At 54.0% G+C, this 25,979-nt stretch overlaps 1 protein-coding gene across 2 annotated transcripts; it reads left to right on the forward strand.

The window, feature by feature from the left end:
* Positions 1-458: 458 nt before the first annotated feature.
* On the forward strand, positions 459-25,979 carry ANPEP (alanyl aminopeptidase, membrane). Of its 2 annotated transcripts, none has more exons than XM_036069918.2 (21): positions 459-736; positions 8,259-9,113; positions 9,639-9,781; positions 9,894-10,033; positions 10,472-10,598; positions 10,681-10,835; positions 11,097-11,210; positions 11,303-11,446; positions 11,589-11,654; positions 11,774-11,839; positions 13,314-13,489; positions 13,650-13,729; positions 15,013-15,146; positions 15,267-15,322; positions 16,107-16,254; positions 19,221-19,312; positions 20,041-20,151; positions 20,237-20,404; positions 21,193-21,333; positions 21,756-21,837; positions 25,365-25,979. In XM_036069918.2, the coding sequence occupies exons 2-21, from the start codon at positions 8,485-8,487 to the stop codon at positions 25,512-25,514; spliced, it is 2,922 nt and encodes a 973-aa protein (XP_035925811.1). In that variant the 5' UTR covers positions 459-736; positions 8,259-8,484; the 3' UTR covers positions 25,515-25,979. The 2 variants fall into 2 exon arrangements, with proteins under 2 accessions (XP_035925811.1, XP_035925812.1); XM_036069919.2 differs by having other exon boundaries at positions 483-736; positions 8,262-9,113.

Genomic DNA, 25,979 nt, shown 5'->3' on the forward strand with positions numbered 1-25,979 from the left:
TGGCTCTGGTCTTTCTATTTTTATTTTTTTAATTTTTAATTTTTTTTTTTTTTCCCCTAAGTCCTGCGGTTCTCTGCCTTCTTGATGATGAAGGTATTACCAAAGTTAACTTGTGTCCTGGCATGATTCAGTTATCTGGAACATTCATCTCCAGGCGTTGCTAGGTGTCTTTCTGGGTGAGTAACTCGCCCAGAGCTCGCCCCCCACCCGCAACTCCAAGGGCGAGGCTCTGCGCCCCTCCCTCAGCGGCACGTGCTGTCCAGATGTGGAGGGGCGGGGCGCTCGGGGTGGGGGGCGCAGGGCACCCGGAACCCAAGGGCGCTTCCAGGGGGCGCAGCCCGGCTGGCGGCGGAGCGGCTCCCCACCCGCGGGGGGCTCCGGGGAGGCTGCGGGGGGGCGGGCGCGGGACGGGTCCCCGCGGAGCTGCGGGCGGGTGGCCTGAAAGGGGTTAACCCGGAGGTGGTGGGGTCAGGTTACTTCCCTTTAAAAAGACGGGGAAAGGAGGAGTCAGGCCCTGGTGGGGCAGTTGTCGGTGGCCGCCGGACTCGGCGACGGCGTCGTCAGGGAGGAGGCTCCCAGCCCGCGGGGTGGAGGGCGTCTGCGGCCGCAGGCGAGTGGAGCGTGCTGGAGGGGCTGCGGAGGGGCTGCGGGGCGGCAGCCGGAGCGAGCGAGGGACCGGGACGCAAGCGTGAGCAGAGGACCCCACATCTGCTGCCGACGCCCCCTTCTCGGACAGGTACACTGGGCTTCGGGGAGAGCGAAAACTTTTTCTTTTCTGTTCTTTTCTCCGGCCCCTCCTCCTCCTCCTCTTCTTCTTACAGAAGTTTATTCCTAAATGTACAACAGGTTCCAAGACAACACTAGGTTCTAGATTTGGGTGGCAACAGATGTTGTGGCAGGGACCCCAGATGTTTCCGCAGGAATGGAATGAAGCGTCTCCACCGCTCCAGGCACAGGAAGGGCTTACTGGGGCCAGATTTCTTCATTCCACCTGTGGCCAGGGGGCCCCTGCCCGGGGGCTTCGTTCTTAGCTCCTTGAGTTTCTCCTGCTCCCGTCTGTTCCTGCCTGACCCCCTCGCCTTGACCACCTCCTTGGCCAGCTTCTTGGGCTGCTCCTTTGCGCAGGAGCGGGTATCTGCGGCCCCTTCCCCAGGGCCCACCACCACAAGTGCGAGGAATTCTTTTGGCAGAGATCCCGCTGTGATCTTGTGGCCTCCTAGCCCGCTTCCCTGTGGGGCCTTGGAGTCTAGACCATTCCTGAAAGAAGGCGAAGCTGCTTCCGTTTCACAGATGGGGGGCAGGCCCAACTGTGTGAGGCAGCCCAGCCCCCACCCTGGGTTCCCACCCCCCCCCCCAGCCTCTGGGGCCAGCTCCTTATCACTCCCACATCCCTAAGTCAGGTCCTTCAGCCCCTCTGCCTGAAGTTTTATTGCTAAGGCTTCTGAGGAGATCGTGGGGGTCCCCACATTGGAAGGGGCCGGGGGATTGGAATTGGGTATAGTTCCTGGGCTTGTGACTCTGGTGGAAGGTCCAGAACCCCTTGCTGGGTGCTGCCGGACAGTCTGAGAGGGATGGCAGGGACGGTGGGTCAGCTGCTCACACCGGGACCCCTTGGTGCCTTTATCCCCACTGACAGCCATCATCACCTGCCTGGGCCCCCCTAGGTATCTGTCATCAAAGGCCCCACAGGGGGCCTTTGCACCCATGGAAGTAAGGTCAGGGTCCTCCACAGGCCTGTGTCTGGTAGGAGCCCCCACCGCGGCCCTCCTGCCAAGAAGTTCCACTTCCTAGAACCACCCCCAGCTTCCGGTCCTGGTCTGGAGGCATGGAGCCCACAGCCCATTGGCGGAGCCCCCAAGCTGGCCTCCATCAGATCTTCAGTCTCTGGGCCATTCCCTGCAACAGCCGCTTCAGCTCCATGACCCTTAATGTGCCTATAAAATTCAGAAGGGGGGGTGCCTGGGTGTCTCAGTCAGTTAAGCATCTGACTCTTGGTTTCAGCTCAGGTCATGATCTCAGGGCCCTGAGATCCAGCCCCGTGTCAGCTGCGTGCTGAGTGTGCAGCCTGCTTGGGATTCTCTCTCTCCCTCTCTCTCTGCCCTTCCCCCCCCCGCACACGCGCATGCTCTCTCTCTCAAAAAATAAATAAATAAAAATAAAAATTCAGAAGGGACACACAGTCCCCCTAAAAGATGATCAGACCTTTCATCCTGCCCAGATCGGCCTTTGTAACTTGCTATCATGTTGTTATGCTAAAAAGTGCTTGTCTCCTCCAGGGCCCAGGAGAAAATGTAGGGTGGGGTGGGAGAACCGTTTTCTGAGATTGGGAGGGTGCGTGTGTAGTTAAGGCTGGAAAAGCTGCCGGTAACTAGCTGTGTGACCTCGGGCAAGTCACTTCATCTCTCTCTGCTTCGGTTTCCTCAACAGCCAGCCCACCGGTGGTGATTACCCTGGTGGGACCCATAGTAGATGCTCAGTTACACAGGTGGGAGCAGCCAGGCAAGCTCCACAGCCCAGAATGGTCCCTCCATGGCTGGTGTACCACCCCCGAGCCCACCAGGGCCTCTCCGCTCCTTCCCTCCTGAGTGCGCTACATTGGGTTAGAAATCCACAGCAGGAGCTAACTTCCTATCAGGTCCTTCTGAGGTTCTCACAGGACGGACAATGTCTGATGCTCCCAGAGGAAGCACCCTGGGGGCTGGCCCACACCCAGCCTCACACAGCTGTGGATGGAGGCCTCAGAAGCTTGGGAGTAGGCCAGGGGCTTGAGGGGCCAGAGTGTGTCCTCTGCTGGGGCCCTAGCCTCGTCCCCACCTCCCTCTCGCTGTTTCTTCAGGACAGACAGATGGGCTGCAGGTTGTCCCTTAGAACCCAGCCTGCCCAGCCTTGCAGGTGACAGGGGGCAACTGAGTGAGCGTTAAGTAGCAGCTTACCCAGCGGTCTGTGGGGGAGCCTGGATTGCACCAGACTGCAGGTCCCAGGCTCTCCCCACCACACCCCCTCCCAGGCTCCTGGCCTATTCCATGTTGGAATAGAAGGCAATCTGTGCCCCCCACATCGGAGACGAAGGTGCCTTTTCTCGTTCAGTTGAGGTCTCCTACATGTGTGCCTTAAATATTCTCCAAGTTGGTCAACCTTATTTTTTTTTTAATTGAGAAGAACTTTTGTTCACTAGACCAAAACAAAGACAGGCAGAAATATATAAACCCATAGAAAGGAAGCTTTGATTGAGAAGGGGTTGGAGGTACTCAGCTTCTCCCTCATCAAGAGATTAACAGTAAAAGGAACGCACACATTTTGCTCACCTGCAGAAAGGTCCCACTCCAAAGACAGCTCACAGGGGACCCCAGCCCCAGAACCAGACAGGGTGCAGCAATGATTTCCAAAGTGAGTGCAGTGATACAAGATGATTTTAGAGGCTACCTTGATGAATAGTTTTTAAATCAATAATCATTAATTAAAATGTATACAGGAGAAATTATAACTTAACACATCTAACCATGAGTTCCCGGTAATTATTGCTCTGAAGGAGAGTAAATAGTGGACTGATTTAAAGAAAAATATTGGGGTGCCTGCATGGCTCAGTCAGTTAAGCATCCAACTCTTGATTTCGACTTAGGTCATAATCTCAGGGTCATGAGACTGGGCCCCGTGTCAGGCTCCATGCTCAGCTGGAGTCTGCTTGAGATTCTTTCCCCCTCCCTCTCCCTCCCCCTCTGCTTCTCCCCCCACTCGTGTGCACACTCTCTCTCTCTCTCTCAAATAAATAAAATCTTTAAAAAAAAGAAAACTATTAAGTGAATAATATACAAGAGGATCACAGATATGGCAAAAGTCACAAAGGAGATTTGTGTCTATGATCCAGGAGCCCAAGAAGGAATATGAGGTATGGGAGGGAAATCCGCCCCCAGGATCAAGTGTCTGAACCAGGGCGAGTCCCGTCTTTAACCCTGGCTCATTTTCTTATTGACGCATCCATTCCACAAGCAGGTGTTATCTGCCCGCTCTGTACTAGGTGTTTCCTGGTGTAGGGGATACTGTCCCCATGGTGCTGAGAGGCTTGGGGGTGCTGGGAGGGCTGTCCTGGGACGGCATCCCTGAAGTGAGCCTCCAGGATGATGGGTGAGAGAAACACAGAAGCTTTCCAGACCCAAGGAGCAGCTTGTTGCTGGTGGGGAGGGGGTTGCGGTACGTGGCTAGAAGGGGGAGAACATGGTGGGCTTGAGGAACAGAAAGAGGCTTGTGGGCAGAGTCCAGAGGGTGACAGGGGAAGAAAGCTTGAGATGAGACCAGAGAATCTCGGAGGGCTGGATCATGCCTGACCTAAAAGCCATGGCAAGGATTGTGTACATGATCATTCGTTTAGCCAGTATTTACTGGGCTCCTGCCCTGTGCTGGTAATGGAGGGGCTTATAAAATTAGGGTCTTCCTTTAAGGTGCTCGGGTCTAGTGGCCGGCTTTTGAACACACAGATGGTCTATTCCTAAATGCTGTGATAGAAACGTGGAACAGAGGCCAGGGAAGCACAGAGGGGAGAGAAGAAGGCCGTGACATTTGAGCTGGGTTTTGAAGGATGAGTAGGAGTTTGACAGGAGGGAGAGGAAAGGCATTCCTAGTAGCAGAAACAGGATGAGTAAAGGCACCAGCAGGTTTGGGGACATGGCTGAGCCTGGAGCCACAGTAGGCATTGGAAAGAGGAGAGGCCAGATGGTCAAGTTCACAGAAGGTCCTCAGACTCAAGACCGAGGTTTCATTCTGCAGGCAGTGAGGAGCTGGAGACCGAGCTTGAGCAGGAAAGGAAGATCCTTCTGCTGAGGTGTGTGCTGAGGCTGGGGACTGCCACCACTACCCAGAGCGGTGTGAAGATGGCCAGGCTTGGGCCCTGGCAGGGGGGAAGCTGCGGAGCATGCCCCTCTCTGTGCCCCCCAGCCTGAGCTGGCCTGGTGCCCAGAGCAGGGACCCCTTATTACAGGGCAATAAGCTGCCTGCTGCGCCAACTTTGAAAACTAGAGGCCCTTTCCAAAAGAGTAAAGATTCCAGCCAGCTGGGCCTGTGGTCCGTGTCCAAAACAAACAGGAAGAGACCACAGTGGGCCAGGCAGGGCCTCTTTCTTTGTTTGGAGACGGGATTAGGCCAAGTGGGCTTGTGGGTCTTTCTGCTTCAGAGGTGGGGGGCTGCAGGTTCAGGCAGGGACGGATTGAAACTTGGTTTAGGGGGACACAGGGCACTGGGGGCCAGCCTACAGTAGGGTTGCTGTACAGATGGCCTCCTTAGGTCAACCCTGGCCCCAGTGATAGACTGGGAACACATGCCACATCACCCTTGGGAGCCACTGTGCCCTGTGTCACCATGCCCAAGCTGGAGCCTTCTCTTGGGCACTTGGCTTCCTATTAGTGCCCTTGGCCCTCAGCCCAGGCATGAGGAGGGTGGGTCCTGGCCACCACGGTGGGAAGTGCACACCCGCCAGCCCAGGGCCCCGTAGGCAGGTCTCTAGAGAGAAGGAAAGGAAGGCCAAGGGCTCAGAACACCCTCAGTCTGAAAGATGAGCACTAGGGATCCCCCCGAAGACCCCGCTCTCAGCCTCTCACCTCCGCCGGCCCGATGACAGGTGGCAGTCATTCATTCTTGCGGTTACGCGTGAATGAATTCATCTACGTGTCCATTCAGTGCATGTGTGCATTCACCTCCCAAGCGTTCACACGGGCTCAGGGGAAGGCAGACTCGAGCTAGGGCGGGCAGTGGAAGATGAATAAGGTTCTTAAGGAGCTGACAAGCTGCTGGAGCCAGCACAGGTGAGCCCTGAGATACATTTGGCCTGAACAAGAACACTGCTTGTCTGCCATGGTTGGAGGAAGGTTCCGAGAAGGGGCAGGCAGTTCTCCCAGGGCCAGAGTGGGGGTAGGGACAGAGGTGGAAATGGGCTAGAAAGACTTCAGTAATTACCAGGCGCTGAGGTAGGGTGGGGTTTGGGGGTTATTGTTTAATGAGTATAGAATTTCTGTTTGGGTTGATGAAAAAGTTTTAGAAACAGTGATGATGGCTATACAACACTGTGAATGTACTTAATGCTACTGAATTATACACTTAAAAATGGTTAAAAGAGTAAATTTCATGTTATGTATATTTTATCACAATTTAAAAAAAAGACGATAAAATCTTAAAAAAAAAAATCTATGTCTCTCGCTGTCAAATAAAATCTTTAAAAAAAAAAGGATGAGTGGCTGCCAAGGGTTTGGGGGAAGGGAAAAAGGAATGATTAGGTGGAACACAGGGAATTCTTAGGGTACAGAAACTGTATGGTACCTTAATGGTGGATACACATCATTATACATTGGTCAAAACCCATAGCATGTATAACACAAAGAATGAATCCTAATGTAAACTATGAACCTTGGTTAATAATAATGAATCAATACCGGCTCATCAATTTTAATAAATATACCACACTAAATGCAAGATGTTAAAAGAGGGGAAACTGTATGTGGCCAAGGGTGGGAAGAGGTGTATGGGAATTCCCTGTACTTGCTGCTCAATATTTCTGCAAACCTAAAACTGCTCTAAAAATAAAATCTATTAATATTAAAAAAAAAAAAAAAAAAGAAAGACTTCAATAAGCAGTGACTCCTGAAACAATGAATCATGGAACACTACATCAAAAACTAATGATGTAATGTATGGTGATTAACATAACAATAAAAAGTCAAAACCAAAAAAAAAAAAGCAGTGACTCCTGAATCGATTCATGCATGAGTGCGTTCACTCAACAAGTATGTATTGAGCACCTGCTGCGTGCCAAGCACCATGCCAGGGGCTGATGAGTGGAAGTAGCCAAGGGCCTGCTTTCATGGGGACTGAAGTTGTTGGGAGAGACAGACAGGACTCAAGTCTTCACCACAGGGATCAAACGGAAAACTGTACTGAGTTACAGGGCTTCGACGGAGAGGTTTGTGGTACTAATGGAACTAACAGAGACTTGACCTGGCCAGGCAGGGCTTCTCTGAGAAAGACTGGAAGGATGAATAGGAAATAACTAGGGAAAGAATTGGGAGAAGAGGATCCAGTCAGCGGGAACAGCATGTGCAAAGGGCCTGTGGCAGAGGGGCTGGCTGAAGACCAGAGTGGCTGGACAGAAGGGAATGTGGTGAAAATGAGGCTGGGAGGTGCGCAGGCTGATGGCATCTGAACTTGTAGGTCCCTTTGGAAGATTTAGTCTGGATTTTATGAGCAAAAGGAAGGTTTTGTTTTTTTGTTTTTTTGAGATTTTATTTTTAAGTCATCTCTACCCCCAACATGAGGCTTGAACTCATGTTCCTGAGATCAAGAGTGGCATGTTCCACTGACTGAGCCAGCCAGGTGCCCCAGGAAGGTTTGAAGCCGTGATGAAAAGTGATCCAATTCTTGTGGCAAACAGGTTTGAGGGGGCCTGAGCGGAAGTGGCGAGTCCCTGGGGCGATACTGGTGTCTGCATAAACAGGGAGAGTGGCTTTGACCAAGGACATGGTGAGATCTGGGGATGGGGGCAGAATTGGACATGGAAGTAAGGGTCAGGAGGTGTCAAGGTCTGAGACACTGGGCTGCTTAATAGGAAGAGTGATAATGAACATCATTTTATTAAGTATGATAAATATCTTCATTTCTACTAAGGCTAGGAAAAGAGGCCATGGCTGAGCTCTGAGTAAGGAAGAAGCGAATAATGATGGTTAGGTTCTACTATGTGGTGTTTAATATGTTCTCTTGTTCAATCTGTGCAACAAAGCTGAGAGATGAATACTATTATCTATTTATGAGGTGAGAGCTCTCAGCAAGGTAGAGTTACCTGCCCAAGGTCACAGCTGGGAGAGGTTAAGCCTCCACCAGCCTCCTCTCTTAAAAAAAAAAAAGGGCAGAACATCTTCTTTCTTTCTCCTCAGTATGCTGATAGTTGAGATAGAAATTTTTGGCAAGAAGGGGTTAAGAGGGGGAATCTGGAAGAACTCCCTGCTCTAGAAGAACGCAAGGGAGGCTGGGACCCTGTCCCCAGGGCTTGGATTGCCCTGGGTGTCCTGCCGGGATCCAGCCACAGGGGTGACCCAAGCCAGAAACTGACTCTCTCCTCTGCATCTCCCACCTCTTCTTGCTCCTGGGAAGTCCTTCCCTGACTCTAACCTCAGTCCTCCTGCTTCTGTCCCCACTGTCCCAGCACGCAGGCAGATCAGTGCCACCCAGCCCCACTGCTCCCTCTTCCTGCAGCCTATAACCAGATGCTGTTTGCTCCCCAGCAGGCACCCCGGCTCACTGTGTCTGGATCTCCTCCTCTCCGGAGCCTGAGCGGAGAGTTCCCCTGCCCAGCCCACTGACCTTTGCCTGTGTGAGCCCTGGTTAATTTTTGCCCAGGCTGTAGGCTGTGGGTCTCCTCCCCCACCCGCTCAGGGATATAAGTCTGGCCCGAGGCTGCCTTGCTCCTCGCCGTCCTGCACCGCCCCCTGCTCCCCCTCTGCCCTCACCATGGCCAAGGGCTTCTACATTTCCAAGACTGTGGGCATCCTGGTCATCATCCTGGGCGTGGCAGCCATGTGCAGCATCATCGCTCTGTCCGTGGTGTATGCCCAGGAGAAGAACAAGAACACCGGGAGCTCCACGGCGGACCCCACGAAGCCCACGGCCACCGCAGCCACCACCACGGCCACCGCAGCCACCACCACGGCCACCACCTTGGACCAAAGCAAACCATGGAACCGTTACCGCCTCCCCAAGACTCTGATTCCCAGCTCCTACAACGTGACGCTGCGGCCCTACCTCACCCCCAACAGTGAGGGTCTATACACCTTCGAAGGCAGCAGCACCGTTCGCTTCACGTGCCGTGAGTCCACCAACGTCATCATCATCCACAGCAATAAGCTCAACTACACCAACACCCAGGGGCAAAGGGTGGCCCTGCGGGGCGTGGGGGGCACGCGGGCCCCCGCCATCGACACGACCGAGCTGGTGGAGCTCACCGAGTACCTGGTGGTGCACCTCCGGGAGCCATTGCAGGTCAATGGCCAGTATGAGATGGACAGCAAGTTCCAGGGGGAGCTGGCTGACGACCTGGCGGGCTTCTACCGCAGCGAGTATATAGAGAACGGCGTCAAAAAGTAAGTTGCCGCGGGGTCTGTCTGTTGGGTGGGGGCAGGTCCTAGATGCTGAGGCAGAGCTGGATCCTGGGGGCCAAGAAAGAGCTTGGATTGCAAGCCTTTGAACCTCCTGGAGCCTCTCGCTGGCCCCTGACTCCATCCACAGGTGCTAGGGGAGCATCTGCCTAGAAAGCAGCCCTCTCCTGGGGGCTTCCGTACCCCACATGAGGGAGTCAGGGGCTAGTGGTAAAGCCTCTTGGATAGATAGGAAAACTGGGGCTCAGGGGAGAGAAACTTGCCCAAGGTCTCCCGGCTAATACAGGGGTAGAGCCTGCTGGGACTTTGACCCTGACTCCCGAAGGAGTTGCCTGTCAGGCCCCAGAGGCTGCCTGGGGGAGGTGGGGAGGGCAGGGATGAGGCTGGACCAGCCTTTCATGCAGCCCTTCTCCTGCATTCCCGGCAACACCCTGAAACCCCCCACCCTGCCCACCCTGACGGGGTGCAGGCATTCCGCCGGCGTGTGCTCTAATGTCCTGGTTCGGGCAGGGTGCTGGCCACAACGCAAATGCAGGCCACACATGCCCGGAAATCCTTCCCGTGCTTCGACGAGCCAGCCATGAAGGCCACGTTTAACATCACCCTCATCCACCCCGACAACCTCGTGGCCCTGTCCAACATGCTGCCCAAAGGTGAGTGCGTCCGTCCTGGGGCCACGCAACCCTAGGAAGGAGGCGGCCCGGGGCTAGGATCCGATGCGGGGCAGAGGAGACATCTCTACATGTTTGACTGCTCCGTGCCCAGGCCCCAGCGTCCCTCTTTCGGGAGAGCCCACCTGGAATGTCACCGAGTTTGAAACCACGCCTGTAATGTCCACTTACCTGCTGGCCTACATCGTTAGCGAGTTCAACCATGTGCAGACGAGATCGCCCAATGGCGTCCTGGTAAGAAGCCGGGCCCACCCGTCCTTCCCCAGGATTGGCCCTGGCCCGAGGGATATTCTTGTTTTAATTCATTCCCATCTTCAGCCCCTGAGCTGTTAGACCAGTGTTCGAATCCCAGCTCTGAGGGATCTTGGACAAGTGTCTTAAGTTCTGACCCTCAGTCTCTGCATTTGAAAAATGGGTCTGTCCTCATGAAGGGCGTTCCCAATGCCTGGGTGCCAGGCAGACAGTGGCCATGACTACTATTATTCCTAAAGGCTCCTCCCTAGGACTCAAATACCCTCAGAGACAACCCCCCCCCGCCCCCAGCCTTCTCTGCTGCTCATGCTTCTCAGTTTAACCTAGTTGGTGCCCTCACTAGCCTGCTGGCCCCTGGGGCCCTGCCCATCTGCACCGGGACCAAGGAGGGCCTCTGACCTACCTCCATCCTCTTTGCAGATCCGGATCTGGGCTCGGCCTAGTGGGATCAACCAGGGCCATGGAAATTATGCCCTGAATGTGACAGGCCCCATCCTAGACTTCTTTTCCGCACATTATGACACACCCTACCCACTCAACAAATCTGGTGAGTGAGGGGCCCTGCGGTGGGGGCAGAGGATGGGGCTCCCTACTCAGAGGCCATCCTGCCAATGGCCTTGCCCCCCCAGACCAGATCGCCTTACCTGACTTCAACGCTGGCGCCATGGAGAACTGGGGGCTGGTGACCTACCGGGAGAACTCTCTGCTCTTCGACCCGCAGTCCTCCTCCAGCAGCAACCAGGAGCGGGTGGCCACCGTGATTGCTCATGAGCTGGCCCACCAGGTAGCCGCCCCATCCCAGGGCACACCGAGAAGTGAGTAGGGGGCTCTGGGAGGAGAGGGCACAAGCCCTGGCTCTGCCCTAGGCCGCTGCAAAGGGAGGAGGCTCCCAGCAGGCAGGATAGTGGAGGGGAGTCACGGCGACGCTGGTGAAGTGCTGACCGGCGCCTGGCACGTGGGGACGCTCGGGGAAGGGGCGTTCTGGGTACTGTGAGTGACCACAAGGCCAGAGTGGCTAGCTGGGCTGACCTTCCCTCTCCAACAGTGGTTTGGGAACCTGGTGACCTTGGAATGGTGGAATGACCTGTGGCTGAACGAGGGCTTTGCCTCCTACGTGGAGTACCTGGGCGCCGACCATGCAGAGCCCACCTGGAATCTGGTGAGCCAGCTGCCTGGGGGCCCCTGGGTGCGGGGTCGGCGGTCCCACCCCACTGCCAGGCTGGTCTCCTGATGGCCACTGGCGATTTGCAGAAAGACCTCATGGTGCTGAACGACGTGTACAGGGTGATGGCCATAGATGCGCTGGCCTCCTCCCACCCGCTGTCCTCGCCTGCCGATGAGGTCAACACGCCGGCCCAGATCAGCGAGGTGTTCGACTCCATCTCCTACAGCAAGGTACTGAGGCAGTGGGGGGCAGGCAGGTGGAGTGGGGACTCGGTCCATGGAGGCCCCCAACTCGCCCCCGCCCCAGCCAGGGCTCTGGCCTGGTCCTGTGGGCTCAGCATCGCTCTCTGAGACCCCCTCTCCCCTTCCCCAGGGAGCTTCGGTCCTCAGGATGCTCTCCAGCTTCCTGACGGAGAATCTGTTCAAGAAGGGCGTGGCGGTGAGTACCCTGGGCCAGCCATGGGGGGCCTGTGTCCCCAAAACCCTGCCTACCGCAGGGGTTCCGTGGGAGAGGCGGGGGAGCACCAGCTTTGCCCTCACTGTGGCCTGTCTTTCCAGTCCTACCTCCACACCTTTGCCTACAAAAACACCATCTACCTGGACCTGTGGGACCACCTGCAGAAGGTCAGTAACAGCCAGCCACCTGCAGCCATTTGGTGGGGGTCCTGAGATGCTGTAAGTCCCCGGGGCCAGCGGGGGGTGCAGCACGTGTGGGAGAATGTGTCCAGCCCCACTGCTTACCAGCCCAGGCAGGTCCTCTGAAGCCTTGGTTGCTCACCTGTAAAATGGGTGCCATGAGAGCTCCTCGAAGGAGGTGTTATGAGACCGTGGGTCAGGAGCTCGGGTGGGCAGCTTGCCCCCCGCTGCAGTGAGCTGCATGATGGGAGCCGAGGAGCACCCTCATCAACCAGCCTGCACGGTTCCTAAACCCTCCTCTGCCTGGGACTCTGGAGCCGGTCATTCCACCTACTCAGCACTCCTGGCCGCCACTCCCAGGCATGACTCTGCACACTCCGGCCTCCACAGCACTGACTTTGACCTTCTCGCCCAGTCCTGCCTTGCATTCCTGTCCTCTTAGACCCCACGCAGCCCGGTCTGTGGGACAGACCCTCTGACCACCCCGCCTCCCCTCTCCCCTCCCTGCCTCTCCTAGGGCTGGAGTCTACACACTCCCATCTTCCCATCATTTGCCCTCCTTTACAGCAGCCTGACTGACCCCTCCAGAGTCCCGAGCCCAGTCCAGCAGGGAGGGGAGACCCAGGGCCTCGGCAGGGAGTCACAGCTGGGCTCCAGCGCCCTCCTGGCTGGTCTCAGGCCCAACTTCTATCTGCCAGGAGCCTGGTCGGCCCCCCCTCCCCAATTCCCCCCCTCCCCGGACCTCCCACAACCTGCTGACCGGGGGCACCTCACTACCTCGGTCCCTGCCCTCCACATTCACTGTCTTCCTAGCCTGCCTCAGTCTCCCACTCCTTCCTCTCCTGCAAAGCTGAGCCCTCCTCCATGCCTGGTGCCCCTCCAGCTCCACCCCTCCCTCCCACTCCCTCTGTCCCTGAGCGCCCTCTCTCTGCAGCAGCTCCCGGCTCCCCTCCCTGCTCAGCTTCTGGCCTTCTGAGGCTCTTCTTCCTCTTTCTGTCTTTATTTTCTCACTTATTAACAGATGTTGTTGGCTTCTTGCCGTTATTACAAAAGCAATGCATATGCGTGAAAACAGAGGGAAAAAACCTAAGAAGACAATAGAGAGCACCCTAAGCCCGTCCCCAGACCACCCACGCTCTCACCCTCTCCCTCGCTCTGCACCCTCTCTGCTCCTCTGCCCTCTCCTCCTCCAGGGTTGTTCATGCTGGCTGCCCCCCCACATACTCACCTCACGTTGGGCCACAGAAGCGGGGGGCCCTCATAGATTTGCTTAGCTGATGTGCAGTGCACCAAACGCCTGGAAGTTCTCAGCTCGCCCAGCCCTGGGGCTGGGAGCCCCGCTCCTGCCTCCCCACGAGGTGGCACTTCCACAGCGAGGCTGGGGGTCTGCCGAGGCTGCGGCGGGTGGGCGCAGCGGGAGGGGGCGCTCCGCTGACGGCCGCACCGCGTTGCTGTGCCCCAGGTCGTCGACGACAATCAAGCCATCAAGCTGCCAGACACCGTGCGCAACATCATGGACCGCTGGATCCTGCAGATGGGCTTCCCGGTCATCACCGTGAACACTGCCACGGGCACCATCTCCCAGCAGCACTTCCTCCTTGACCCCGAGTCCGTCGTCACCCGCCCCTCAGAGTTCAAGTGAGCAGACGGGGCCACTGAGGCAGGCGTCCTAGGAGGGGCTCGGAGGGGCAGTGGCCGTGGCGCCCCTTGACCACGGGGCGCCCCGTGGTTGCTCTTCCTTGGCCGTGTCCAGGAGCTGCGGTCTCTCACCACCGGGTCTGGGGGGCTCTTGTTGCAGCTACCTGTGGATCGTGCCCATCACTTCCATCAGAAATGGCACGCAGCAGGGAGACTACTGGCTTCCAGGAAATGCACAGGGTAATCCGGCCCTGCCCTAGTGGACGGCAGGCCCAGCCCAGACTCCCAGCTCCCGGCCCACGTTCTGGGGGCCACGGCAGGCCTCGGTGGTGGCTTCCTTCGTCATTTCATTCAACCAATGGAGCCGACTGTTTTGGTTCTAAGCTCTCCTCTGCTGTTGCCCAACTGGGTGACCCAGGGCCAGTTACCATCCCTCTCTGGTCTCCATTTCCTCGTCTATAAAATGGGGCTGAGAACGGTATCTACGCCATTGAGTTTGTGTGGGGACTCAAGAAGAGAATGTATAGGCAATGTTTAAAACAGCGCCTGGCACAAAGTATGAACAGCCCTGCTCTGCCAGGTACCGAGGAAACCAAGCTTAAGGCAATTCCTCCTTGGCCTAGGCCAGAACCGCAGATGAAGAGAAGGAAGATAAGCAGCTAGAACTTCCCAGAGCTGTGTTGAGTGCTTTAACAGAGGCATGTCCAGCCTCTGGGCTGCTGGGGCACAGGGCAGGGAGCCAGGAATAAGAAAGATTTAGCTTTGTGGGGAGGTGAGGGAAGGCGTCCTGGAGGAGGGGAGCGGCGTCCTAGAGGAAGGGAAGGACTTAGCCAGGCTCATGGCGGCAGAGGAAATAGCAAGGGCAAGGCACAGAGGTAGGAGAGAACGTAGGGACTGTGGTAGGGCAGACGTGTGCCCTCAAAGTGAGGCTGGCTCCTGAGGTCCCTGCAGGCTGCAGGACACAGCGGCTGTGTCCCCAGGCCAGGAGGAGCCCGGGCAGGTGGGAAGTGGGTGAGGACCACCTCTATGGAAGGACCTCGTCTGGCTGCCAGGAGAAGGGCTGGAAGTGGGGGCACTGGGGGGTTGAGCGGCAGGGAGGCATGGCCTGGGCTTCCCCCTCGGTGACTGGGGCATGATGGGGCTGTTTACAAGCCCAGAGAGGAGGAGGAATAACAGCCTGGGGAGTTGAATCTGAGTGGTGTGGGGGGGTGTGGATGGAGATATCCAGGCCGCGGTCACTGGCCCAGCCACGTGGAGCCTGTGGGAGGCAGGGTGGGCATGGAGGGGCAGAGACGGCATGAGGTCCATCTGAGGTCACCGGCCAACCCATGGCAGAGTTTGGCCTGGCAGCCCAGTCCTATGCCCCTTCCCCTCCCCTCTCCTTGGCATCACCCAAGGCTTGAGGACCAGCCAGTGCCAGGCTGCATGAGAGGCTCCTCTCGCCAAGGCCTGGAGAGAGGCAGGCCAAGCGTCAGCCTGTGGCCTTGTGAGCAGCCCCACCCAGCTCTGGTCTCTCCCCACAGCCCAGAATGACCTGTTCAAAACCACAGCTAGTGAGTGGGTCCTGCTGAACCTCAACGTGACGGGCTACTACCTGGTGAACTATGACGAAGAGAACTGGAGAAAGATCCAGGCTCAGCTGCAGACAGACCTGTCGGTGGGTGTCTGCCGCCCCACCCCATCCCCTGCCCCAGACCCGGGCCCAACATGGCGCCCCAGACTGCCGGGCCTGCCCTCACCACCAGCCTGAGGTCACACCCTCTGTTGCCCCTTCTAGGTCATCCCTGTCATCAACCGGGCTCAGGTCATCCATGACACCTTCAGCCTGGCCAGGTGAGTGCCCCCTTCCTCCTCGGGCCCAGCCTGGCTCAGGCCTGGTGGCTTTAGCAAGTGCTGTTCTGTAACGAGAGCCAGTGCTCTTCCTCTTGGCCTTCCCGTCCCGGGCACAGGGCAGCGGGCTCCCTGGGCTTCTGCACAGTCCTCCCTGGGCCCCCAGATAAGGCATCCGAGACTGAGTACTTTACCTCAGGCCACACAGGGGCAGCCCCTGACAGCCAGACCCAGGTCCGTCCACTCTAAAACCATGCTGTACTACACAACACCGAGCTTTTTCTGAGGATTAACAGGGTGCCAGGCAGCCACGCTAGGTGCTCAGAAAATCCGGGAAGGCCAGGACAGGAGAGATGGAGCACATACTGTGTTCTCAGCAGGCGCTAAGCTGATTTAAGTGATGTCCCCCATAGACACGGTCATTTATGAACCAAATGTGTGCACATGGCCTGAGAGGGAGGGGGAGGAAGGCACAGAGGGCCAAGCAAGAGAAGAGGTGGGCAGAATAAAGAGCGCAGGCTTTTTGTCCTTATGAATCTCAGCTCTGAGGCCTTAGGCAAGTCACTTGACCTCTCTGAGCCTCAGTTTCCTATTTGTAAAATGGGGACAATACATGATTGGCCGTGGGTGAGGGCGGGGCCTGAGCTGGCCTCGTTTGTGGTACCAGCCAGCATCCATGTCCCCCAGCGCCATCCTCGGCTGGGGCTCTTGGACCTTAGTTTCCATGAAGGGTTTGGGGTTCCCTCCGTGGGGCTGGACTTACTTGAGCCTCTCTGTTTGTCCCCAGTGCCCGAAAGGTCCCTGTCACCCTGGCGCTGAACAGCACTCTCTTCTTGATCCGAGAGAGAGAGTACATGCCCTGGGAGGCCGCCCTGAGCAGCCTGAGCTACTTCAAGCTCATGTTCGACCGCTCTGAGGTCTACGGCCCCATGAAGGTACAGAGGGCATGGCAGGGTTCAAGGACCCATTGACCCAGTGCCTGAAATTGCATCACAGGGAGTTCACAGAAATACTGTCTGGAGTGGTGGTGGACCCTTCAGGCTGCCACAACACGGGGTTCTTTGCCGAGAGCAGGCTGGGCAGGGTGGCGAGAGGGCTATGGGATGAAGGGAGCAGGTACCGACGAGGTGAGCAGATTGGGGAGGGCAAAGAAAGGACACAGACTCCTAGCGAAGTTTCTGTTTGGGAAATCAGCACTGTCGGAAGGCACAGAAGAAGCCACGGCGCTGGGAGTTGGAAGGCCCACCTTTTACCAGCTGGGTGGCTTCGGCCCACTCTCTTCAGCCCCAGCAAACCCCTCTGTGAAGTGAGCAGGCCCACACCTGCCTAGCCCAAGGGCGGGGAGGGAGCTGCAGGTGTTAACAGCTTTGAAGTTGGGGTGGTTGGGGTGGGGTATGTTGAGGCTCCCATGAGGGAGACCAGAGGGAAACTCAGCAGTTTCAGACAAAAAAAAAAAGAACCCCAAGCCCTCAAATGTCCAACAGTTGGGGATTGGTTAAGTAAACTACAGTATCCATTTGATGGCATATTACACAACCATCAGATAATACTCGAAGAGATCTTTTTTTTTTTCTTTGTCAGAAAGAAAGGAACTGCGTGTGTGAGGTTGGGTGGGACGGGGCAGAGGGAGAATCTTAAGCAGGCTTCCACACCCAGCACGGAGCCCGACGCGGGGCTCGATCTCACAACCCTGAGATCATGACCTGAGCCAAAATCAAGAGTCAGACGCTCAACCGACTGAGCCACCCAGGTGCCCCTTGAAGAGATCATTTTTAATTAAAACTTTTTCACATTAACTTCCTATCAGGGTAAATGAGGTATTAGGGTAAATGAGGTATTAGGGTAAATGGAGTATTAGGGTAAATGAGCTTTTAACTCATTAAGCTGCCCACCTTGGATGGACCCCCATCCTCCTGATGTAGGGAAGTCATATTTTATCAATACGAGCTGTTGCTCAGTTTGGTGCTGGTAGGCTTTCCCGTGGTGTGGCCTCTCTTGTTTCCCAAACCTGGGGGTTCTTCCTCGAGTTCTCTCTCCCATGGGGGAGCACCCCTTCCAGGAGTTTTTGAGAAAGTGTTCATAGGACGTAGAGGCACATCATCTGCAATGTCTTTGTCCCACCGCGACACAGGACCCAGATTTTACCTGGGTGTAGAAGGTTCTAGGTTGGAAATTATTCCTCCGCGAATTTCAGGCCTCGCTCTACTGACGCCCAGCCTTTCGTGTTGCCGTTGAGAAGCTCAGAGCCTTGCTCATTCCTGGTTATTTGAATGTGGCCATTCTCTCCCTTCTGGAAGCCTGTGGGCTCTTCTCTCAATCCTGGTGGGCCTTTGTGTGGGTCTTTCTCCTCCCCCCTACCCTTTCCATCTGGACATTTTGGCATTGCTCCTTAAGATGTTCTTCCCCTCCTTGCTGTTCGGTTCTCTTTCTGGGTCCCCTGTTAATCCAGCCTACTGTTCTTGCATTGGCCTTTCTTCTGTCTTGCGGTTAAACTTCCAAGTACTGGTCCTGGGTCCAGCATCCTATGCATTATCTTCTTGAACGTTCAGAGGGTATTCATCTCAGGCTTTTACAAAGCTTTCTTTTTCTTCCATTGACTTGTTTCCTGAGTCTTCTGTTTGTTTTGGTCTCCTTTGGAGACCTCACGTTGGAGGTTGAGCTGCCCTCTTTGGATTTGAGAGTGAGGCAATAAAAGGCAACTGGAAGTTCCGTGAGGAGGTCACATTTGTTACCTGCAGGTCTCACTGGGGGGTGACTGGGTGGACAAGTGACTCCTCATGGGGACCCTCAAATATTAGTATCCATGGGGTGCCTGGTTGGCTCAGTTGGAAGACCATGTGACTCTTGATCTTGGAGTCGTGAGTTCGAGCTTCACGTTGAGTATAGAGATTACTAAAAAAAGAAAAAAAATAGTACCCATGAGTGTGTTCCTCTGAGACCAGAGAGCCATCCTGTATCTTCTCTAATGAAGCTGGTGATGCTCAGTTTCTGGGATTGGGGATGGGGGAAGAAACTGGAGATATCTCCATTTAGGATATAAACTTTCACCTCTGGCCCTCTCTGCAGTCCACCAACACTTCCCCTGTGTCTGGCGACCGCAGTTCTGAGCCTCTACTCATTCAGCCTCACCCACAGGGGAGGGCGGGGTGTTGCCTGCTGCCAGGAGGGAAGTGGGAGCTTGGGGGTTTCATTACTCCTGCTCCTTTGCCCTGTGTCCAGCCCCCGCCTCACCCCTGTCCCCTGCAGACCCGTCCCTCTGACTCTGAGCCATGTTGCGGCCACTCTGCCCATCCATCCCTCTCTCCCCACCTTCCAGCTCCTTGACTGCACGGGCCCCTCATCCACTCTGGTTTCCCTTCCTATTTCCTTTGTTCTCCGAAGTTTGTTCTTGGACATAAGGCGGGGCTTACGTCCCAGTGTCAGGGACAAAGAGCAGCGTGCAGAATTATAGAGAGGCTAGGTAGAAAAGGAAAAAGAAGGGGTAAACTCACCAACTTGAAAATCATAGTTTGGGGAAGCTCCTGAATAGATTTTATTTTCTGCAGATGCTGCTCTGTGTTTTCTAAGCTCCTCACAACACACGTGGGACACTTAGCATCGGGCGGCAGGGGGGAGGGTAGGACCCGACGCTGTCTTCAAAAGTGGTGACATGGAGACCGGGAGGGTTAGACTGACTGGGGCTTCCAGGAGGGAGAACCTCAGACCCGTGAGCTGAAACCTGGGCCAGCCCCGGCCCCTTTGAGCCCTGCAGCCCCGGACGAGGCCTGAGCCTCCAGCCTCTCTGCCTTCTGTGACGTTAGCCCTCGCGACACCTCCCCACCCACGTCAGGGGCTGCGCGGGCTCCAGAAAGGTCAGGCGTGAGTCCCGCCTTCGAAGCCCTTCCTGTTTTCTTTTCCCCAGAACTACCTGAGGAAGCAGGTCACGCCTCTCTTTGATTATTTCGAAGGAGTCACCTACAACTGGACTGTTCGCCCACAGACCCTGATGGAACAGTGAGTATGCTGTTGGGAAGCTCAGAGCCCTGCTCATTCGCTCATTTCCAGAGGTCACGGGCGGCCCAGACACCCTGACCTGGGCAGTCCAGAGCGGGGCCCTGCAGTGCCCTCCTGAGGACATCTCCTGGCTGGACCAGGGCCGCCAGCAGGGAGAGAACCCCTCCTGGGAGTAGGAGGCCTACCCTGAGGTTCTTCATGGCCTGTGGGCCCATCTGACCTCTTTGTACAAGGGACCAAACTGAAACTGAGGTCCCTCACTGGCTTGGTCCTTTTATTTTATTGTAAAGAGTTATTTATTTGAGAGAGGGAGAGAGAGAGAGAGCAAGAGTGCATGAGCTGGGGAGGGGCAGAGGGAGAGGGAGAGAGAGAGAATCCTCAAGCAGACTCCCCATGGAGTGCAGAGCCCAACATGATCGCTGAGATCATGACCTGAGCTAAAACCAAGAGTTGGCTGCTTAACCGACTGAGCCACCCACGCGCCCCTTGGTCATTTAGATTCTAGATGTTCAAATTGGGGCTGGAGCTTGTGCTGACCCCTCTAGGTCCCTGGGCTGCCCAAGGCACAAAGCAAACAGGGGGACCCAGCGGGCTGGGTGGGCGGCAGCCCCGGACAGAGCCCGGGCCCTGCCATCCTCCCTAGAGCTGTGCATCAGCAGGGGAATCTCGGCCAGAGTCTGGGCCAGGTGACGCTCGGGCACGCTGACCAAGTGTCACCCCTCGCGCAGGTACAACGAGATTAACGCCATCAGCACTGCGTGCACCTATGGGGTTCCTAAGTGTAAGGAGCTGGTCTCAACTCTTTTCGAAAAGTGGAGGAGGAACCCCCAAAATAACCCGTGAGTGTGTCCCCTGCTCCTCCCCCAACCTTCATCCCTCCCTCGAGCCCACAGCCATGTCCTCATCAGACCCTCGTCTGCCCAGGATCCACCCCAACCTGCGCTCCATCGTATACTGCAAGGCCGTTGCCCAGGGTGGGGAGGAGGAGTGGAACTTCGTGTGGGAACAGTTCCGAAATGCCACGCTGGTGAACGAGGCCGACAAGCTCCGTGCAGCTCTGGCCTGCAGCACCCAGGTCTGGATCCTGAACAGGTGAGGGCCACGGCCGGACGGGGCTAACTGTCCCTCCCCACTGGGGACCAGGATCCTTGCGTGGGAGAGAACGAACCAGCCAGGCCTCCACACTCTCATTCACGGGATCCCCACAAACTCGTGCAGTGGGGCGGTCTGTTCCCCATTTTACAGATGAGAACACTGAGGCTCAGAGAAGCAAAACAGCTTGCCCAAAGTCCAGAAACTTTAACAAGTGGTGGAGCCAAGAGCTGAACCCAGGTCTGGGTCTCCGTCCCAGGTTTTCAAGTGCTGTGGCTTCTTGGCCTGCAGTTGACCGAAGCTCAGTTCTCCTCTCTGTCAAGGGCTCCGGGGCAGCTGGACCCGAGTCCTTTCGGACGTGCAGCTGGGCATGCCTCAAGCTCTTGCATGAGCGCTCCTGGCTCCCACTCCCGGAACCCAGGAAAGAAGAGCCTCTCTCCATGTCAAAGACAAACGTAGCCACCCTTCCTGGTACAGGGCTCTTGGCTCTGGTTCTCCTTCCTTTATCATTCGTTCATGGCCTGTCCTCGGATATTTATCAGGCACTGGGGCCATGTGACACATGACACTTGGCATAGCCAGTGACCCTGCCTAGGAGACTCAGTATCCCTTCTACCAGAGGGAGGTAGGACTAGGGGCTTCAACCCTCAGTAGGCCAAAGCCATATTAAGAGGCTGCAGGAGAGGTGTGGAGGGGAGGGGAGGGTGGGGTCCTTCGCCGTCCTGGCTTCTCTCTTGAATCCTCTGACTAGAGCCCTTGGTCACTAAGTCAGCATCCTGCCCTCACAGGTACCTGAGTTACACCATGAACCCTAACCTCATCCGGAAGCAAGATGTCACCTCCACGCTTAGCAGCATCGCCAGCAATGTGGTCGGGCAAAATCTGGTCTGGGACTTCGTCCAGAGCAACTGGAAGAAGCTCTTTGACGAGTGAGTCTGCGGGAGCATGTTAGGAGACGTGCCCACCGAGGCTGGGGTGTCCTGGGGGGGGCGGGGTCTGTGTGTCTGTGTGCATGGGACGCTGCAGGGCTGGAAGCTGGGGGGCTGTGGGCACTGCCGAGGAGTGCTGGAAAATTGACCCAGCTTGAGGCCAGTCAGGTGGGGGGCAAAGACAAGGCGGGGTGTGGGCCGGCTCTCATCGCACTCAGGGGAAAGTCTGGCTCTCTGAAGAGGTGGGAGCAGGGACACTGCAATCAGACCAGTGTTCGTGTCCCTAGGGCATGTCATTTCATCTCCTCTACACGATGACAGCCGCAGCGTGGCCGTGAGGATACGGTGTCGCCTGCCAGTCACTGAGCGTTAGTTAGTTCTCAGCCCCTCACGCCTCTTCTCTCCCCTCCCCCTTCTCGCAGCTTCGGCACGGGCTCCTTCTCCTTCGCCAACCTCATCCAGGCAGTGACGCGACGGTTCTCCACGGAGTTCGAGCTGCGGCAGGTAAGCGGCCCTGGACCCTGGGGCGGCACCCAGAGGCCCATCCCCAGTCTAAAGGGGCATCTGCCATTCAGCGAGCGCCCCCTGAGTGTGCTCACAAGGGAGCTTGGGCTCCATGTTGCCAGGCCTTCCTCATTTCCAGGGGAGGCTGGGCATCCAAGCTTTTTAGAAGGTGACGAGTCAATCAGAAACATTCATCTTGGAATTTTTGTGTAGGCAAAAAGTAAAGAGAATCGTATAAATGAACCTCCACATACCCATTACCCAGATTGAACGATTGTCAACATTTTGCTGATTCTTTTTTTGGGGGGGGTGGATAATATTCAAGCAGAGATCCCTTATATAATTTCACCTGTAAGTGGTTTAGTCATATCTAAAATAAAGGAATTTTTAACAGATAATCTCAATGTCATTAGCAAACACAAGGAAAGGAACAATTTCTTGCTATCATATTCTACCCGGGGCCAATTTAAACCCTGTAGGTTTCTTTTAAAATTCTTTTTGCAGTGACATGTATGTTTGAATCAGAAGCCAAAGTTAACTCATTGTATTAGGTTGATTTGTCTTTTTTTTTTCATTGAGGTATAATTCACGTACCATGATACTCACCATGTTAAGTGGTTTTCAATGTATTTATGAGGTCATACAACCATCACCACCATCTTGTTCCAGAACATTCTTGTTACCCCCCAAAAGAAACTGTGGTAGTCACTCTCCATTCCTCTGTCTCCAGCCCCTGGCAACCACTAATCTACTTTCTGTCTCTATGGACATGGCTATTCTGGATATTTCATAAAATGGAATCATATAATCTGGATATTTCGTATAAATGGAATCATAAAATAGGCCTTTTGTGCCTGGCTTTCACTTAGCATCAAGCTCTCAAGTTTCATCCATGTTGTAACGTGTAGCATTCCTTTTTATGGCTGAATAATATTCCATTGTGTGGTTATACCACATTTGTTTATCCACCGATCTGTTGATAGACATTGGGTTGTTTCCACCTTTTTTTTTTTTAAAGATTTGTATTTATTTATTTGAGAGAGAGAGAGAGAGAGAGCGCAGGAGAGAGTACGAGCGGGGCCAGGGAGGAGCAGAGGGAGAGGAAGAAGCAGACTCCCTGCTGATCAGGGAGCCTGATGTGGGGCTCGATCCCAGGACCCTGGGATCATGACCTGAGCCAAAGGCAGACACTTAACTGACTGAACCACCCAGGTGCCCCGACTTTTTGACTCTATGAATAATGCTGTCATGAATATTCATGTACATATTTTTGAGTGAACATATGTGTTTGTTTCTCTTGGGGATACACCTAGAAGTGGAGTTGCTGGATTGTTTGGTAGCTGTATGTTTAACTTTTTGAGAAATTGGCAAAATGTTTTCCAGAGTAACTGCACCTAATTTACATTCCACCCGCAATGTAGGAGGGTTCCAATGTCTTTCTGTATTTGTGGACTCTTGTTATTTTCTTTCTTTCTTTCTTTTTTAATTATAGCCATTTTGTGGGTGTGAAGTAGTATGAATTGCATTTCTCTAATGACTAATGATGTTGAGCACCTTTTCATGGGCTTATTGACCATTCGTATATCGTCTTTGGAGAAATGTCTATGCAAATCCTTTGCCCATTTTTTAATTGGGTATTTGTCTCTTTATTGTTGAGTTGTAAGGGTTCTTTATATATTCTGGATACTAGACCCTTATTGGATACCTGATTTGCAAATGCTTTCTTCCATTCTGTGGATTGTCTTTTTATGTTCTCGATAGTGTCTTTTTTTTTTTTTTTAAGATTTTATTTATTTATTCATTTGACAGAGAGAGACACAGTGAGAGAAGGAACACAAGCAGGGGGAGTGGGAGAGGGAGAAGCAGGCTTCCCGCTGAGCAGGGAGCCCAATGTGGGGCTCGATCCCAGGACCCTGGGATCATGACCTGAGCCGAAGGCAGACGCTTAACGACTAAGCCACCCAGGCGCCCCTCTCGATAGTGTCTTTTGATGCACTGAAGTTTTTTTTTGATGAAGCCCAGCTTTCTAATTTTTCCTTTACTGCTTGTGCTTTAGTGTCACATCTAAGAAACAATTGCCTAATCCAAGGTCACAAAGATTTATACATGCTTTTTACTAAGAATCTTACCATTTTAGCTCTTACATTTAAGACTTTGATCAATTTTGGCTTAATTTTTGTATATGGTGTAAGGTAGGGGTCCAACTTCATTCTTTTGCATGTGGCTATCCAGTTGTCTCACCACCATTTGTTGAAAAGACTATTCTTTCCCCCACTGAATGGTCTTGGCACCCTTGTTGAAAATCAGTTGACTGTAAATGTGAGGGTTTATTTCTGCACTCCCAATTGTATATCACTGATCTATCTGTCCTTATGTCAGTACCACACTCTCTTGATTACTGTAGCTCTGCAGTGAGTTTAGGGATGTGAGCCCTCCAACTTTGTTCTTTTTTCAAGATTGTTTGGCTATTCAGAGTTCCTTGCATTTCTTTATGAATTTTAGGATCAGCTTGTCCATTTCTGTAAAAAATTTTTTAAAAAAGGGCAGTTGGAATTCTGATAGGGATTGCATCGAGTCTGTAGATCAATTTGGGAAGGGTTGCCATGGGATAATATTAAATCTTCCAAACCATTAATACAGATTTCGGTCTATTTGGGTCTTTTTTTCTTTTATTTAGGTCTTCTTAATTTCTTTCAACAATGCTTTATAGTTTTCAACATGCCAGTCTTGCATGTCTTTTGTCAAATTTGTTCCTCAGTATTTTATTCTTTTTGATGCTATTGTAAATGGAACTGTTTTCTTAATTTCATTTTTGTATTTTTCATTGTTGTGCGTAGAAATGTACTATGATCTCTGTATATTGTTCTCGCATCTTGCAACCTTGCTGAAATCGTTAGTTTTAATAGTTTTTTTTTTTGGTAGATTCCTTAGGATATTCTGTATCCAAAATCATGTCATCTGCTAATGGAGATAGTTTTACTTCTTCCTTTCTGGATGCCTTTTATTTCATTTTCTTGCCTAATTGCCCTGGCTACAACCTCTACAATATATCTTTTAATCTGTGACATCTTTTTTCTTTTTTTAATAATACCATTTATTTGTTGAAACAACGAGGTTATTTGTAGTATAGAAATAGCCACATTTTGAATTTGGCTGATTGCTTCCTTGTGGTATCTTATTTAATTTGTCCCTCTCTCCTCCCTTGATTGGACTGAGATTACAATTCAATTAAAAACTAAATGATGTAATGTATGGTGATTAACATAACATAATAACATAAACAGTGAAGATCAGGTATATCCAGGAGCCAGATTTAACCACGAGGTTGTTAGTTTTGACCTCTGCCCTAGATAAAGACTTTATCCCAGGGGGAGAGAAGGACGGACCCTTCCTTTCCTGGAGAACAGGCTGTGGCTGTGTTCCCAAGGGCCCTAATATGGGTGGGAGGTCAGAGGACTGCACAGCCCTCTGCTTGAGGCTGAGTTAGAGACCCAGCCTGGGGCTGAGAATCTTCATTTTCCTGGCAGCTGGAGCAATTCAAGATGAACAATATGGACATAGGCTTCGGCTCAGCTACTCGGGCTCTGGAGCAAGCCCTGGAGAAGACCAAAGCGAACATCAAGTGGGTGAAAGAAAACAAGCAAGTGGTGCTTAGTTGGTTCACAGAAAACAGCTAATAGTCCTTGGTCCTTAACCGTCACCTGGCCCCCATGTGAGATGCCTCTATGTGTCTGCCCCCATGGCCCACGACAGTACCCCATTCCTGGAGCCTGAGGCGATGGTGTCCTCCCCTCAGGGACAAAGTCTCTGGCCCACGTTTTCTCCAGTCTGCCCATGGGGCTGATCCAGTTCCTGATGACCAGACTGTCCAAGCACCTTCCAGCCCCTGCCCCTCATGCCAACCCTCACCCCAGGCCTGGCATGGTGCCTGTCACCCAGGGCCCTGGGGCTGATCTCAGGGAAGCCCAGCTGTAGGGCCAGATGAGCAGAAGCCCTCAATGGACGATGGATGGCCTTGCGGGGGTAGCCCTGTGCCCCCTCTCACCTTTCCATAAAGACCCTGAACCTAAAGAATCAACAGGGCAGAAGATCTATATATTTTTTTTCTAAGAGAAAATGTAAATAAAGGATTTCTAGATCAA

The sequence above is a fragment of the Halichoerus grypus genome, chromosome 8 (assembly GCF_964656455.1).
Source record: "Halichoerus grypus chromosome 8, mHalGry1.hap1.1, whole genome shotgun sequence".
Classification (NCBI taxonomy): Eukaryota; Metazoa; Chordata; class Mammalia; order Carnivora; family Phocidae; genus Halichoerus; species Halichoerus grypus.

What these genes read in the sequence shown, in the direction of transcription:
- ANPEP (XM_036069918.2), top strand. Translation starts at nt 8,485, where the DNA reads ATGGCCAAGGGCTTCTACATTTCCAAGACTGTGGGCATCCTGGTCATC. An exon ending in GACACCTTCAGCCTGGCCAG is followed by an intron (nt 15,323 to 16,106) that starts GTGAGTGCCCCC and finishes GTTTGTCCCCAG; the next exon opens with TGCCCGAAAGGTCCCTGTCA. An exon ending in TGGAAGAAGCTCTTTGACGA is followed by an intron (nt 21,334 to 21,755) that starts GTGAGTCTGCGG and finishes CCCTTCTCGCAG; the next exon opens with CTTCGGCACGGGCTCCTTCT.